The sequence below is a fragment of the Pelodiscus sinensis genome, chromosome 2, assembly GCF_049634645.1.
Source record: "Pelodiscus sinensis isolate JC-2024 chromosome 2, ASM4963464v1, whole genome shotgun sequence".
Lineage (NCBI taxonomy): Eukaryota > Metazoa > Chordata > Testudines > Trionychidae > Pelodiscus > Pelodiscus sinensis.
In genome coordinates this window covers 38095161-38111479 of record NC_134712.1, presented here as the reverse complement: position 1 = coordinate 38111479, position 16319 = coordinate 38095161, and the positions used below count along the sequence as shown (strand labels likewise).

General features: G+C 46.1%; 1 protein-coding gene across 1 annotated transcript in view; it reads left to right on the top strand.

Annotated features, from left to right (window-relative positions):
- Window positions 1–16319, top strand: part of LAPTM4B (lysosomal protein transmembrane 4 beta) — a 94033-nt gene that overhangs the window by 22676 nt on the left and 55038 nt on the right. Inside the window, exon 2 of the mRNA XM_075920334.1 lies at window positions 7600–7711. Coding sequence (XP_075776449.1) covers window positions 7600–7711 — 112 coding nt within the window. The remainder of the gene's footprint in view (window positions 1–7599; window positions 7712–16319) is intronic.

Here is a 16319-nt window from a genome sequence, read left to right as displayed (position 1 = left end):
AAAGTATGCCGTTTGCAATAAACTTTGCATAAAATAGTTAATTTGCATTTAATTTTAATGGTTCAAAGAATGTCAGGCAAAATGGTCGGCCCTCACGCATGTTCACTTCATCAAATCTGGCCCTCTTTGAAAAAAGTTTGGACACCCCTGCTCTACGCTCTGGGATGGGGCCAAAATGAGGGGTTCAGTGTGCAAGAAAGGACTGTCAGGAAGTGTGCTGTGGGTGGGGGGGGAAGAGGGGTGGGTGTGTGTGTGTGTGTGTGTGTGTGTGTGTGTGTGTGTGTGTGTGTGCTCTTGTATCCTCTCCCCGCTTCAAACCTGGCACCCTCAGCCTGCTTCTACACCCTCCTTCCAGCAATGTGGCGTCTGGATGGGATGAAGTAGGGGATTGAGGTGTCTGTCTGGTACAGCTTTCGAGGGGGTGAACTCTACAGGTGTCTTTGCATGGCTCTAGGCATTGCAGGGACAGGGAGCACTCCCTGGAGGCAGCACTCCCTGCCACTCCCAGTAATCTGGGGAAATGACTGGAGGCGGTGCCTACAGAGAGTGCTTTCCTGTAGCACAGAGCCTCTTTCTCCCCCTCGCCAGGCAGAGTCAGTGGGCTGGATCCAACCCATGGCTTACTTTGAGACTGGGAGGCTCAGGGCTCCCCCTCAGCAGCAGGGAGCCAGTGCTGGAGTTCTAGCCACACTGCCCTCCCCCTCCTCTCCCTGCCCCCCCCCCCCCCCCCCATGGCTGCAGTGCCAGCATTGGCTCACCCCTGTGGGTAGCAGAGCCCTTAGTCTCGCAGGCTGGATCACGGCAAGCCATGGACTGGATTCAGCCCCTGGGCTGCTGGTTCTCCATCACTGCTTTAGCCCATTGCTACTTTTGCCAGCTTCCCACCCCTAAGTCCCAGGTCCTTTGATGCAGTTTGACCTCAGGCCCATATGCAGGGAGGAGGGGTTGAAGGGTGCAAAAGCACCCCCCATTGACTCCCAAGTAAACATGCTCCGGCTGGCCAGGGGAAGGCAGGAGCAGTGTCCTGCCTGAATCTCCTTCCCCCATGCACCCATCCAGGGGAAGGCTGAGGCTCATTTTCCCACTTACTTGAGGGAGCATAGGGGTGCATTCTCACTCTTGCAGTCCACATTTAGGAGGAAAAAAAGCACCCTGCTACAAAAATTCCTGCGTATGGGCCTGGACATTAAATTAGTAGTATTTGTCACAGTAATTTCTGATAAGAGCTAGGGATGTGAACAACTAGTCAACTATCTGAGAAGCAACTGCTTATCGGATAGTCAACTAGTTCTCTCCCCCCCCCCCCCCTTTGCTGCCTCTGTCAGAAAGAGGTAGCCGGGCGGGGGGGGGGGGGAGGGTGAGAGAGGAGGCGGTGCTTCAAAGTGGCAGCGCCACGTGGAGCCCGGGACCAGACCCTGTGTTCCATGCGATGTTGCTGCTTTGAAACACTGTGCGCTGCCTGGGATTAGACAGAGAGTCCGCCACACGGAGCCCAGGGTCAGTTGGGCACTTCTGTGCTGACCGCAGGCTCCATGCAGTGCTGATGCTTTGAAATGCCACAGGGAGCACGGGGCCAGCGGGGAATTGCTTGCATCGCCCACTGGCCCCGTGTTCCCTGCAGTGTTTTTGCCTTTGAAGTGTAGCAATAGCCCTGGGGCTGTTGCTACACTTCATAGGCAGAAGCGCCCTTATTGACTAATCAAATGGTCGATTAACCCATTAATCTAAATTTAAAATCCCCATTAAGAGGATCAGTAAGTTGGCGAGCACTGCATCTACATCTTTGCATCAGCCTGCCCCACTGTCCCACAACAGTTAGGTGGCTTCAATAACTTTATTTCTAAAATAGCCTCTTGCTTTGACTTGAGTCAGTACAGGCAGTCCCCGACTTACGCGGATCCGACTTATGTCGGATCCGCACTTACGAACGGAGCTTTCTCGCCCCGGAAGTCGGGGCGAGAAAGCCCCGTTCGTAAGCTGCTCCGGTGCCCCTGGTCTGCTGGAGACCGTCTCCAGCAGACCAGGGGCACCGGGCGGGTTCCCGCGCTTGAGGCTTTGCCAGAGCAAAGCCTCAGAAGCGCGGGAACCGCTGCTGCTGCCCCTTGAGACCCGGTGCCTGTGGTCTGCTGGGGACAGTCCCCAGCAGACCACAGGCCCCCGGACTGAAGCGGCAGCCGCGGGGGGGTCCCGCGCCTCTGAGGCTTTGCCAGAGCAAAGCCTCAGAGGCGCGGGGAACCGCCGCTGCTGCCGCTTTGACTGAAGCGGCAGCAGCGGCGGTTCCCCGCGCCTCTGAGGCTTTGCTCTGGCAAAGCCTCAGAGGCGCGGGACCCCCCCGCGGCTGCCGCTTCAGTCCGGGGGCCTGTGGTCTGCTGGGGACCGTCCCCAGCAGACCACAGGCACCCAGACTGAAGCCGCAGCCGTGGCGGGGTCCCTGCCTCTGAGGCTTTGCCAGAGCAAAGCCTCAGAGGCGCGGCACCCCGCTGCCGCTGCGGCTCTGCTCCCCGTGTCCCTGGTCTGCTGGGGGGGGGGGGCGCAGCTAGTGTGCTCCCCCCCCAGCAGACCAGGCTTTTGTTTTGGACTCTGGGGCAGAGCAGCTGGGGCGCTGCCGATTGGTCCTGCAGCGCCCGTGGGCACTACTGGACCAACCCGGCAGCACCCCAGCTGCTCTGCCCCAGGTCCTGATTCAGCCGCTGCTGGTCAGTTTCAGCAGCGGCTGAATCAGGACGTCTGGGGCAGAGCAGATGGGGTGCTGCTGGGTTGGTCCAGTAGCACCCCAGCTGCTCTGCCCCAGGCGTCCCCAAGTCAGCTTCTGCTGAAACTGACCAGCGCTGACTACAGGAAGCCCCAGGCAGAGTTGCTCTGCCCCGGGCTTCCTGGAATCAGCTGCTGATCAGTTTCAGCAGCAGCTGACTTGGGGACGCCTGGGGTTCTTAAGTTGATTCTGTATGTAAGTCAGAACTGGCGGTCAGTTTCAGCAGTGTCTGAATCTGGACGCCAGTTCCGACTTACATACAGATTCAACTTAAGAACAAACCTACAGTCCCTATCTTGTACGTAACCCGGGGACTGCCTGTATATGGAATTATTTAGTCCTCCTTTCCCCTTCTGACAAAGAATGTATCTAAAATTTTATCTGTATTGTTAGCACTATGGCTTTATTTTCCAATATGCATAATCATGGGGCCATAGCTTCACACAGTGGCTCTCAACCCAGGATACATATGCCCCTGTAGGTAGGTAGAGGTCTTTCATGGCAAACATCAGCTCATCTAGATATTTGCCTAATTTTACAACAGGCCACATAAAAAGCGCCAGCGAAGTCAGTACCTATTAAAATGACTTGTTTATACAGTTCTTTGTACTATATGCTGATAAGAATACTGATACAAATGTATTAAATATTTTGGATGTTTTTCTACAGTTTCAAATATATTGACTTCAGTTACAACACAGAATACAAAGTGTACAGCACTCACTTTATATTTTATTAGGAATATTTGCACAAAAGAAATGGTATTTTGCAATTCACCACATACATAGATACAGTCTCTATCATGAACGTGCAACTTACCAATGGGATTTTTGTTACATAGCTGCACTCCAAACCAAAATGGTGTAGAACTTCAGAGCCTGCAGTTCCATTCAGTTCTACTTCTTGTTCAGCCAATTGCTCAACCAAGTTTTTTTTGCAGTTATGAGAAATAAAGCTGCCAGTTTCTTATTTACAATGTCACTTCAAGTTGAGAACAGGCATTTGCATTACACTTTTATAGCCAGCATTGCAAGCATTTATATGGCAGATAATTATGTGCCATAAACACTTGTATGCCCCTTCATGCTTTGGTTACCATTCTGGAGGGTATGCTTCCATGCTGATGATGATGCTAATTTTTTTTAAAGGTATTAATTATATTTTGACTGAACTCCTTGGGGGAGAATAGTGTGCCTCTATTTTGTGTTACCCACATTCTGCCATCTATTTCATGTTATAGCAATCTTGCATGATGACCCAGCACGTGGTGTTTGATTTTAAGAAAAGTACAAATGAGATTTCTGAAGGTAGCTCCAGCACTTCACTGAAAGTTTGAGACTCTGAAGTGTTTTCTAAAATCTGAGGGGGACGAGGATCAAAAAGTCTTAAGAGCAACACTCCTATGCAAAAAGTACAGAACTCAAAGCACTAACAGAGAAAATCAAGATGCCACCAGCAGGATATTCATGATGATGAAAGTGAGCATGTTAGTCCGCATTGCTTTGGATTATTATCAAGCAGAACTGATCAGCACATATTCTCTGAGATGATGGTTGAAGCATAAAATAATGAATCTCTAGCACATCTGGCACAAATATCTTGTGATGCCAGCTACAGAAGTGCCATGTGATTACTTTCAGGTTACATTTTAAAAAGAAGCAGGTAGCATTATATCTGGCAAATGTTAAAAAAGTGTTTGTTCAAGTGACTGCTTGAACAAGAAGTACTACTGAATGGACTTATAGGTGCTAAAATTTTACATTGCTTTATTTTTGAATGCAGTTTTTTGTACATAATTCTACATTTGTAAGTTCAACTTTCGTGGTATAGATTGTATTTATTACTTATGTGAGGTGAATTAAAAATACTATTTTTGTTTTTTACAGCACAAATGTCTGTAATCAAATATAAATATAAAGTGAGCATTGTATTTAGTTCTGAGTAGTATTTGAAATCAATATATTTGAAAATACAGAAAACATCCAGAATATTTCAAGACAATGTATTCTATTACTGGTTTATAGTACAATTAATTGTGCAGTTAATCACAGTATTTTTTTAATCAATTGACAGTGCTAGTTAAAACATAAAACGGTCTCTGATAGTGCACAGGGCTTGTTACTTCTCTCCTTATGGGTAAGCAACTCCCATGAGCCAGGTTAGTGCAAGATTGGCATATAAGAGGACAGATGTAGATGGAGTGGCCACCAGGGTTTTTCCTAGAGGCCATTTTGAAAAACTGCTCCCCTGTGTCCACTCGAAAGAGCTCTTTTGAAAAAGGCATTCTTCCTCGTAAAAGCAGGTTTACCGCTGTCGAAAAAACTGCCGCATTCTTTCGATTTAACTGTGAAAACGCGACAGCAGTCTAGATGCAGGTGACGTTTTTTGAAAAGCCACTTTTTTCGAAAAAACTCTGTAGTCTAGACATACCCTAATCAAATAGTTGATGAAATCCCATTGACTATTTGGTTTGTTAATCTAAATTTAACATCCCTAGTACATCTATACAAAAGGATGATACTTTCATGCTTTTAAGTAGTATATCCCAGGGATCTTAAATTTTTCTGTCTCCCCCTCCCCTGCCCCAATTTATTTATTTCTGGCATCTACCCTCTACTCCTTCTGTGGGAGAGCACGAAGCAAATAATGTAATTCTATTCTACAGTTAAAAATAACAAAGTAAAAAAAGACCATTTGTTTCTGTAGTACTAGAGGAAAATCTCGGTTTCTCTGGTTTACTTTTATAATTTTTTACATTCCTTGATGGGGGGCCAGGTTGGGGTACTCTTACTTTCTCCACAAGAAATACCCTTCACTTCAAAATGTGTCTAAGGCACTGTTGATCGCATGTAAAGGTATGGCAGTCTGGCCCATGATAGTCTTTTTAGTTCTCTAATATTTGTTGTTTCCTACCCTGCATACTACTATTTCTTACTCTTTGTTGCTTTTTTCTTCCTTTGCTTACATTGGCTTTGTATTACACCTAGTTTAGGTTTTATTACTCACACAGAACTCTTCAGCATACATGAATAGACCTCTGAATGGCACAGAAAGATGTGCAGCAGCAAATGTCACACTTAATGTAGGTTTACACTGTGGGCTAAAGTTGACCTTAGTTATAGAACTCTAGCTCTGTGAATAACATACCTGGAGTCGACATAGCTTACATCGACTACCTGCAGTATTTACATCATGCTGTTAGATGTGGACTTAACTTTGTCTGCGGGCACAGGCTCTCCATCCTCGCTGCGTATCTGTCATTGGGTATTAGTAAAGTGCAACACAAAATGGCTGAAACAACTATTATTTTATTAACACAACACTGAATTTAAAGAATAAACACAAAATCCTGGATGTCCTAAATAAACAGTGGCATGAAGTCAGAAGCCACAATGCAAATAATCAAAATTGGGGGGGGAAGGGGGAGTACAAATAATAGGGGATCTAACCACCATCATGATGTTTTGGTGATGTCTAGGACAGAGAAAGGGAACTCGAGGAAAGAGGACAGAGCGGTGGAGGCTAGACATGTGACAGGTCTTCTCTCTTCTGTCTTCCTTTCTTGACTTGTCATTCTGCGTGCAGTATAAGGACAGGAAAACGAATGATGAAAAAAGTGTGTGTGTGTGGTGTGTAAGTTTGAGAGATCTAGCTGCCTGGCCTTACTGCAGTCACCCTAACTTAAAATGAATAAGCCCTTTGCCAGCAACTGTTACAGGTGTGGGAAACAGGGTAGCTGCACCATAGAAGGCTGTCCCAGACCCACACTCAGGTGGGAGACTACCAGTCTCTGTGGTGGCAGCAACCATGCTTCTACCTCAGTCTATCTAGCTAAACAGCCTACCCCTAGCTGCCTGAAGGGGCCTAGAAATGATTGTCGCTCCAGCATTGCTGAGTTGCACAGAGAGCAAGAGCGTGTAGAGAGCCCTAAGAGGCAGGTGAACACCCCTTATAAGCCCTCTTATCATTGGGCAGATGAGTCATGTGACCCCACTTTTCCCACCTTTACCTTTTCCTGCCCTTTTCAGGCAGGGGATGGTGACAGAAGCTGACCAACATTTTTAGAGGGAAAAATCAAAATGGTGGACATAAACTGATGCCCTGTCCCCAACAATGCTGGGTTGATGGGAGAAGCTTGTCTTAAGCTTCTCATTCTGGTGGAGTAATGGAGTCAATGGGAGTGTGTTTGGCAGTCGATTTCGTGGGTCTTCAATAGACCTGCTAAATTTAACCCTGGTGGATTGATTGGTGCAGCGTCCATCCTGCCTGTAGTGGAGACAAGCTCTAATATTGCAAGCTGTCCCTGTGCTGGGCCCCTTCTATAGCTTCTGCTTTAGGAGCCAATTCAAATCAGCTTGAACGCTAACTTCACTTAGAATTCAGTCTCTTTCAGCAGACAAGCCACTTAGCAGCTTGCCAGGAGTGATCTCATCTCTCAACTCCATCTCATCAGCATTATCCAGATTAGTAACCTGTGAATCTTCAGTTATAAAGATCTCAGGATTTTAAAAATAAATTCTTAGAACCGAATGAACTATAAATAGATGTTCACGCTTTATAATTCAGAAGAACAGTATTGGTGAGGTAGATGGAGTGGTCTTGTCATGGGTGACTTGCTCCTTTGTATGGAAAAGGGGTTCAGTGGGTTTTGGGTCATTCTGTAATTTGGGCCTCTGGTACAAAGAAAAACTGTATAGTCTATTCAGATGAGGAGAATGTTTTATATAGTGGCAATTAAATACATTTCCCAGTAGGAACACATCTTTGCAGTGGTTAACACATTCCACTCTGCAGTATTTTCACTAAGAAATTACATATCCTGACCTCTTCTTTTCTTCTCTCTCTAGATCATCAATTCAGTGGTACTACTGATCCTGCTGAGTGCCCTGACCGATCCTGACCAGTACCACTTATCAAGTGCTGAATTAGGGGGTGAATTTGAATTTATGGATGATGCCAGTAAGTACATAGCATTTAATTATCCGTGTTCACCAGTATTTCATTTCTTTTTCTGAAGCAGCAGTTTGGTCAGAGTTATGTCTCCTAAATATTGCTTCACTATGGTCTCTTAGCATTCTGGCTTTTATGGTGAGAGTCATATCTACACAAACAACCACCACCATAACTGGAACTGATTGGTTACTTTTTCAGTGGTGTCATCCAGTTGCCTGTTGTTTGAATGAACATAGAGACCAACTACCCCCTCACATCTAGCAAGGATCCATTCATAATAGTGGTGTGGCCCATGTGGAAAAGCCTGCACTGTCACTTAGTGATGTAGCCACTTCATTGATGAGAGGGAGGACTAGAGTCAATAGAGTTGCAAATCAGGGGCAGGTTCCTAAGTAAGTGCACTGACTCCAAAGGTCACTTGATGCCCTTGGATATTAACTAGGAGAGGAATAGTTTCCATGGCCACTGGCCTGGAGGATAAAAGTGGCTTGTTGATAGTCTGTGTCAGGTCTGCAATGGGCTTGGGTCATAGGGAAATAAGTAGTGCCCAGGTGGTTTCTGCATTAGTAAAACTATTTGTTGCATGTCAGTCAATAAGGGCTTGTCTTCACTATGTGGTGGACCAATGCTGTAGCAATTTGTGTCTGCTTAAATGTGATACATCGATCTCTAACTGCTCTCGTGGCAATTCTGATACTCACCATTAAGAAAAGAGTAGCCAGTGTGAACAGGAGAGCAGTCCCGTTGTCCTTACCACACAGCTGTGGTCCTAGGCACCTGACTCAAACCAGTTCAACTACACTATTTGAGTAGCTAAAATTGTGTAAGTTAGATTGGAGAGGGAGGAGATTAGTGGAGACAAGGCCTAAGAGTCTGCTGCAGAGGGAATGGTTGGAGGAGAGGCTCCAGGATTCATAATTTGACTGGTACTTGTAAGAACAGTACGGTATCAACATGAGCCAGCAGTGTTCCCTCAGGAGCTTCAGATCAGGTTTCAAGGGGACTGTCTAATAGAGAACCCAATTGCCCTTTCACCAACCCTAGACTCTGTCCTAGATTCTTTTGGACTGGGTTCCTCATGGGGCAACTGGAGATAGTATGCCAGCTAACCATAGTAGTAACACGGATTAAATTGTCACCAGCGCACACACGCTCTTCAGGGGCAAGTTGCTGGTGGGTTGGATCTGTCTGCATTGGCTCAACTGGTGGGGCAGAATCTGATAGCATGAGGTGCAGTTTCAATGCTCCTCTTCCCCCTCCCCCCTGGTCATTGGCAGTGATAGTCAAATGTGCATTACAAGATCTGTGAAGATGTCTATCAGACCTGTTACAGTTTCAACTCGGGCAAGTTCATGCTTAGCCTCATTCTGCAAATTCCATCAAAACGGACATAACTGGAAGTGAGCTACATAGAAGATATCCATGTCTGACCCCCTGTGAAGTTTGCGTAGGGTGGCTTTAGTAGAGGGGTGTGGTTGTGTAATTGGAAAAAGGAGGATATTGTCCCCTGGATGGCATTCCAAGTAGATAGAACTGGACAGTTGGCTTCCAACGAGAGAGAGGCCCAGTTAAATATCTCCCCTGTCAGTAGGCTGACTACAAAGTCTACCTTGGTATAACCAGGAGCATATCTTCGTGGTTGAAGTAAGAACAAGAGCAGGCACTGTTTCATGAAGCTTCACATTTTTGAGTGGTGCCCATCAGAAGTCTTTGGCAGAGGGGGGTAGCAGGTGCCAACTGAGATGGCAGCACAGCCAGATGGGATTCATCGTGTTTTCTGTGTGAAGCTAATGATCATGCTCCTGCAACACACATTTCTCAGTGGCCAGCATTGGATTCTGCACTTGCAATGCTCAGTTACAATGCCTGAAGGCCGGTCACCTGCACATACAGGGTATGGCAAATTCCATGGGGTCCAACTTTTGCTGGCCTTACTCAGAAGCTGATAGTGGTCCAAGCAAGCTGTAAGGTCTGGGGTGTGGGTGGGCATGTTTACTAGTTTCAGGTGCCTGGAACCAGAGCTGTGATCAGTCAAGTGCCATGCCAGAGGTCAGAAGTGGAAACATAGTTAGATACCAAGGCAGGGGTTGCAGTAGCAGTAAGGATGGGGCATAAGAACAGGGACCTGGAGTGTGACAGAAAAACTGGACTCAGGAATAGACAGGAGTCCAGGATAAGCAGGACAGGAACCAGGCACGGGCAGGAGAGCAGGACTCCGAAGTCAGGCAAGTAGGTAGGGTCTGCAATAGCATCCAACCAAAGGTTACTCTAGTTGCTCAGACAACTTCTTTTGACTCTTCCTGGTTTAAGCAGAGCTTCCCAGCTAATCCGTGAGACTGGATATTTCACCCTGTTAGAGAGAGCATGCACCAGAGCTTCTAATGCAGGGGTAGGCAAAAGGGCCATCAGCTGTGCAGTGGCTTCCCCTTTGAAACTGCTGCCTCCGCCCATTTTAAAAGGTCAGTGGAGTGTGGGCTCAGCTGGGGACTCCCTGGCTGACCATGGTTATGCACAGCACTTTCCAGGAATCCTGGGTCAGCGGGGGACTCTCCAGCTGATCCTGGGTTCTGGGGAAATGCCGCAGAGAGCCCAGGGTCAGCTGGGGAGTCCCCAGCTGAGCCTGGGCTCCACTGCCCCTTTAAAATGGGCTGGGGCTGCCCTTTGAAATGCCACCTCTGTGGATCAGCTGTGCGGTGGGCTGTCCCTTTAGAATGCTGCCTCCATGCATTTCAAAGAGGCAGCTGCCCTGGAGCCTAGGGTCAGCTGTGGACTCCCCAGCTGACTCCAGGTTCCAGGACTCCTGAGCTTACCCCGGGCTCCTAGCAGCATGCTGTATAGCATGGAGCCGGGGGTCAACAGGAGACTGTGCATTTTAAAGCAGGTATGCTGCATGCAGCCCGGAGTCAGCGGGACTTCCCCCTGCATTCCTCCTTTGAAATGGACAAGTGCCTATTGACTAGTCAATGGAAATTTCATCAACTAGTTGACTAGTCAATTAACTGCATTTTAACAACCTTAGCCCCTAGTCAAAAATTATTGCCCACCCCTGTTCTACTGTGTCACTTCAAATGATTTATCAAAATGTTTATTTTCACACATTCTTTAAGGTGCATATACCAAAAGTTAAATATTTGAGGCTTTTTACTTTTTCAATGTGTTTTCACTGGAAATAATTTCTCTACATCTTTTTATATGACTGGGTTTAAGATAGTAATGACTATAACAGATTCAGATGGAACCTAGCTGAAATTGACATATTAAAACTAACTTCCTTGTCCTAATTCTCAGAGATTAACCTTGCAATGATTGCTATCAGTATGGGGTTTAGATAGCTGACATTAGAGGTCTGCCAGTGCCGGAGGCTTTAAAATAGTAATTCTGTTTTGTAATACTGTAGCTGTCAGACCAAGTACATATGGGATTTCCATCTAGATTTAAAAATCCCGTCTTCTGGGTAGCATTCAGAGGTGAATTCTAAAACAACAGAAGGATGACTGGTGGGTTGACTTCTCACATACATTTGAGAATAACTGAATTTGAAATGCTTTCTAATTACTAATGGACCTCAAGAAATCTCCTTTCACTCTGTTCTTTTGCTTGCTTGGTTTTCATACTTAGTGAAGTACAGGCAACTAATTTAACTCATTTGCTAGTCAAATTACTTTCAATCAGAAAAGGTTTCAGAAAGGTTTTTAAAACTTATTAATAGGATTGTGTGTAAACCTCATACTTTTTTCTTTTTGAGATGATAGTGGCAAATTTCACATTTATATTCTTATCAGACCCTGCCCTTTTTACTGGTCTTATTCAAAATAAATGTTTCATATATTCGTTGCATGTTTTAATAAATGCTGTTATTTCTCATGCAAAACCTGCGCAATATATAATAATGTTAGCAAACTACAAAATCCACTGATTGCCATAGTTTTAGGGCCTTACTTTAATTGGTTTTGGCTTGTTTTGTGAGTAAAATATTGCATTAGTTTTCTTTGTTTGCTGGCAGTGAATTCTAGGTAGAAATATATTAGACTTCTAACTATTAGTATTTGAGACCACATTCTGTAGCTAGCACCAATTTGTAGTCACAAGTTGTAGGTGCAAAATTGTTTGATAGAATAGAATACTATAAATGGAAGGGACCTTGAGAGGTCATCGAGTCCAGTCCCCTACCCTCACTTCAGGATCCAGTATTGTCTAGACCAGTGGTCCCCAACACGGTGCCCGCGGGCGCCATGGCACCCGCGGGGCCATTTGTGTGCGCCTGCCAAGTGCTCGGGGCTGGCCTGGCCCTGGGCAAATGGTGCATGCGCTATGCCAGAGCCGGCCCCGAGCGCGCGGCTATGGGGGGGGCCCCCCCAGCCCCGAGCGCGCGGCTATGGGGGGGCCCCCCTGGGCATGCATGTGTCCCCGCCATCTGGCACCCAGCAGGTGAACAGCCACGCCCCCTGGTGCCCGGCAGCCTCTAAAGGTTGGGGACCACTGGTCTAGACCATCCCTAATAGATGTCTGTTTAACCTGCTCTTCAATATCTCCAGAAATTGAGATTCCTCAACCTCCCTAGGCAACTTATTCCAGTGTTTAACCACCCTGATAGTTAGGAAGTTTTCCCTAATGTCCAACCTAAATCTCCCTTCCTGCAATTTAAGCCCACTGCTTCTTTTTATGGTTAGTCATGATGGGTGTGTCTAGACTATAGGGTTAGACTAAAACTTCCCCTGCGTCTAGACTGCTGCAGCATTCTTTCGAAAGTAAATCGAAAATGCGGCAGGTTTTTTGGCTGCGGAAAACCTCGTTTTACGAGGAATAACACCTTTTTTTTTAAACTGCTCTTTCGAAAAAAGGCGCTAAGTAATGCGAATTGTGCTTTTTTTGAAAGAGCGCATCCAGGCTGCCTGGCTGCTCTCTTTCGAAAAAGCAACTTGCTTTTTCTAAAGTACTAGTTGTAGTCTAGATGCTCTCTTTTGAAAGAGAGGTTTTTTCAAAAGTATCTTTCAAGAGAGCCTCTTTCGAAAGAGGCTTTTAGTCTAGACATAGCTGATGGGTGAAATCCTGGCTCTGCTGAAGTCAGTGTGAGTTTTGCCATTGACTTCAGTGTGGCTAGGATTGTTCCTCTCTATTTGTGAGTAAATCTGGCTTATGGAGCACCTTCAGACTTGCATTAATGGTAGTTGAGAATTTCTGTTGTATTCAGGATGTAGTTCCTTCAAACATTCTACCTTTAACATCAGTATAACATAGTTTCTCCCAGTGAATAGAAGAAACATTAATAAACTGCAGGATTGTGAAGCCCTGTTGCATGCTGTAGGGTCTGAAGTGAAAGCTGGGGGCGGGGAAAGGTGGATGTTTTTCCTTTGCATTTTTAAGACTGGAAAGGGCAGGATGGCAAAGGAACAGCCGAGCCAGGCATATTGGATAGACCCCAGAGCATGTGACTTGATAATCTGTATCTCTCACCCACGGCTCCTGAGCTAAAGGTGATCAAGGAAAACTTAAGGCCCCCTGTTTGCACTTGGCATTGGGACTTCTGGTTTCAGTAGACTGAGCCCGTGAGAGAAGTACCCCTATTTTTAGGGGCCCTGTGAACAGATAGGAGTTTTCATATTAGATCAGGGAGTGCTGGAGACGTGAGAACTGCCCTTTATTTTTGTATTTAAAAATCTGATATGCTGCAAAAGAATGGAAATACTTGTAACAATCTGAAATTCCAGAAGGTTTTGTTGGCTTAACAAGATGCTGCTGCTCAGTTTGTCCAGCTTCATGGATCTTGACCCTGACACATAACTATTTCGCTATTAATGTTGCTTCTCCTTTCTTGTTAGTATTGTTTAGCTATTTTGTTTTATTTATAAATATAATGGGTTCTGGGAGGACCTCTCAGAGGTCAAATCAGGGCAAATTGCTTAGAAACAGGGCTGCTTACAGTCCAAGGACATGCTTCCTCCACTATAACGCACACCAAACCACTCACAAAGAGCACTCCTTTTTGCCACATTGATCAGCCAGAAGTGTCTCAAGCAATCTCCTCAGACATTCCAGCTTTTTCTGTGCCACAACACTTTGCTTTTCATAACCTGTCATCTGTGTAATCTCACCAAATCCAAACAGGTTCTTCTGATCTCAAAGGACCAGCCACATTTCCAGGTCAATTTATACCTTTGATATTACCCAAAAGAGAACACTGTACCAGTCCTTTAACATCAGTATCTAAAATCTAAAGCAGCGTTTCCCAAACTATGGGCTGGTACCGGGCTTCAGCATGGTTGCTGGGGTGTTCTGGGCTCCCAGAGTGCCTGTGTGGTGCCTGGTCTCCCAAGCCCTTGGTTGGCCTGGGCGGAGTCTGCAGCTGGATCTTCTGGCTCCCCGCAGATGCGTAGCTAGGGGAGGTTGGAGGGGAGAGGAAGAAGAGGAGGGGAGAGCCAGTCATCAGAAGCAGCACTGGACGGGGGAATTGGGGCAGGCCAGGGAGATTGGGGGAGGGGCAGCCAGCGGAAGCAGACCTGGGCAGGAGGCTGGCTGGGGGAGATTGGGAGTGGGAGGAGGAGTAGGGGAGAAGCGGCCCCTGGAAGCAGGGCTTTCCTGGGGCATCGGGACTGTCTGAGAGATTGGGGGGCTGGCGAAAGCAGGGCTGCCGGGGGACGCGAGGTCGGGGGTAGGGAGCTGGCCGGGGAAGATGGTGCGGGTGGGGGGAGAAGCGGCTGCCGGAAGCAGTGCTGGACGTGGGCAGTGGGACTGGCCTGGGGAGATTGGGAGGAGAAGCAGGAGAGAACTGGCTGTCCGGGAGGGGATTGAGGGAAGTGGGGCTGGCTGAAGGCGCAGTGGGGAGCGGGACTGATCTGGCCACATGCGGATCTTGGGGCGCTCCCCCTCCCTCCCCGCAAAGCACGAGTGAGTCCAACCCGGGTATTCTATTGTGTAAATCCCCCCCCACACACACACCCTCGAAGTTGTGAACTGTCTGGCTGGTAGACACACTCATACAGTCTGAGCACATTTACCAGCCAGGCAGTTCAAAACTACAAACTGATACATTTAGTAGTAATAAAACTTACCTAATGAGAAAATACCAGACATGTTATATGTCTGGTATTTTCTCACTTTGTTTTTTGTGTGTTTATATTTTTGGGCTGCAAAAAACAGTATGGGGGGGGGAGGGTTCCAACTAAAGTAAAAAGTTGGGGGAAACCCTGATCTAACCAGCTTTCTGTCTGTCTTACGCTCAATTTATCCAATCCATATTCCTTGACTTGCTGGCAAGAATATTGTGGGTGACCATATCAAAAGCTTTGCTAAGCTGGCACTAGGGGCTTTGGGAGGACCAGAAACAACTTATTTGAATATTATCATTTGATTAATGTAGGCAAATATGCAAATGAATGTTACCGGTCCTCCAAAAGTTAGTGCATGGATTTACTGGTCCCCATGTCAAAAAGTTTGGGAACCTCTGATCTAAAGGTTTATTAATTAAAAAAAGGTTGAAGTAAAATTGTGAAAGGAAACAAAATTACATACAACAATTACGAAGTTTTTGTAGCAGAGATAAAATAAACTAACTTTAAAAGTTCTGGAAATTGTCCTTTATTAGGAATGGCCACCAGTCCCTCCAGACCCAGTGCATAGCAAACCTGCTTCTGAAGTGATGAGCTGGAATGAAGACAAATGAAGGAACTTCCAGGGCTCTTTTTTATAACCTTGCTCATGTGGAAAGAATTTCATTGTTGCTATGTGAAAGTACCTCCCAAAATAGTGTCACATGAGCAAGTCGTATCCTTTTTAGGCAATGGCTGCTTGTTTACCTGCTGGTCTGCAGATTTACATCAAGACATGGATTGCACCACTCAGAGTTACTTGACTGTCCATCCTTCCATAGTAGGATAGAGACCTGTTGATTATTTCCCAGAAGCAAACATTTGAAATATAAGTACATAGCCAATACTCGTAACTTCAGATATAAAAATCATACAGGCATATGAGCAGCATAAACAGAACCAGCAAAGCATAAGTTTTCAATAGACACAACTTGGCACAAAATTTGGGGCAAACACACAATTGTGGGTGCAACAGTACTCTACATGTTCACATCAAAAATCCAATAACCTCACAATTTATTAGTTATGCACGTATGATACTGTATGAAGCAAATGAAGGTGGAGGGTGAAATCCAGGCTCAATAGACGTCAGTGGGAATTTTGCCATTGAATTCATTGGGGCCATGATTTCATCCATGTCTCTGCCCCAAAATGCTTTCAAGTCATAACCTAAAAAGAGAACAGCAGAAAACTGTTTAAGTGGCTTCCTAATAGCAGTCATATCTGGAATAACCACATTTGTTTTAAAGAAAAAACAACATCCCTATCCTTCATGATCTCACCACATTATTTCCTTCTTTCACTGATGCGCTGCATAACCTTGGACAGCTTCCAATCATTGGTCTATTGTGATAGGGAGCAACAGTGCCAGAAAGGTACACAGCTCACCTTAAGAGCTTTGAGGAAGGTGATACGGCTTCTTATGGCGAGTCTCACTTACCTGTAAGCCGAGATGCAGTCTAGCACTCCTCCATGTGATGTGACGGTGGATTTGAGATCTCAATGACTATGTAGGGTCTGAGCTCAGG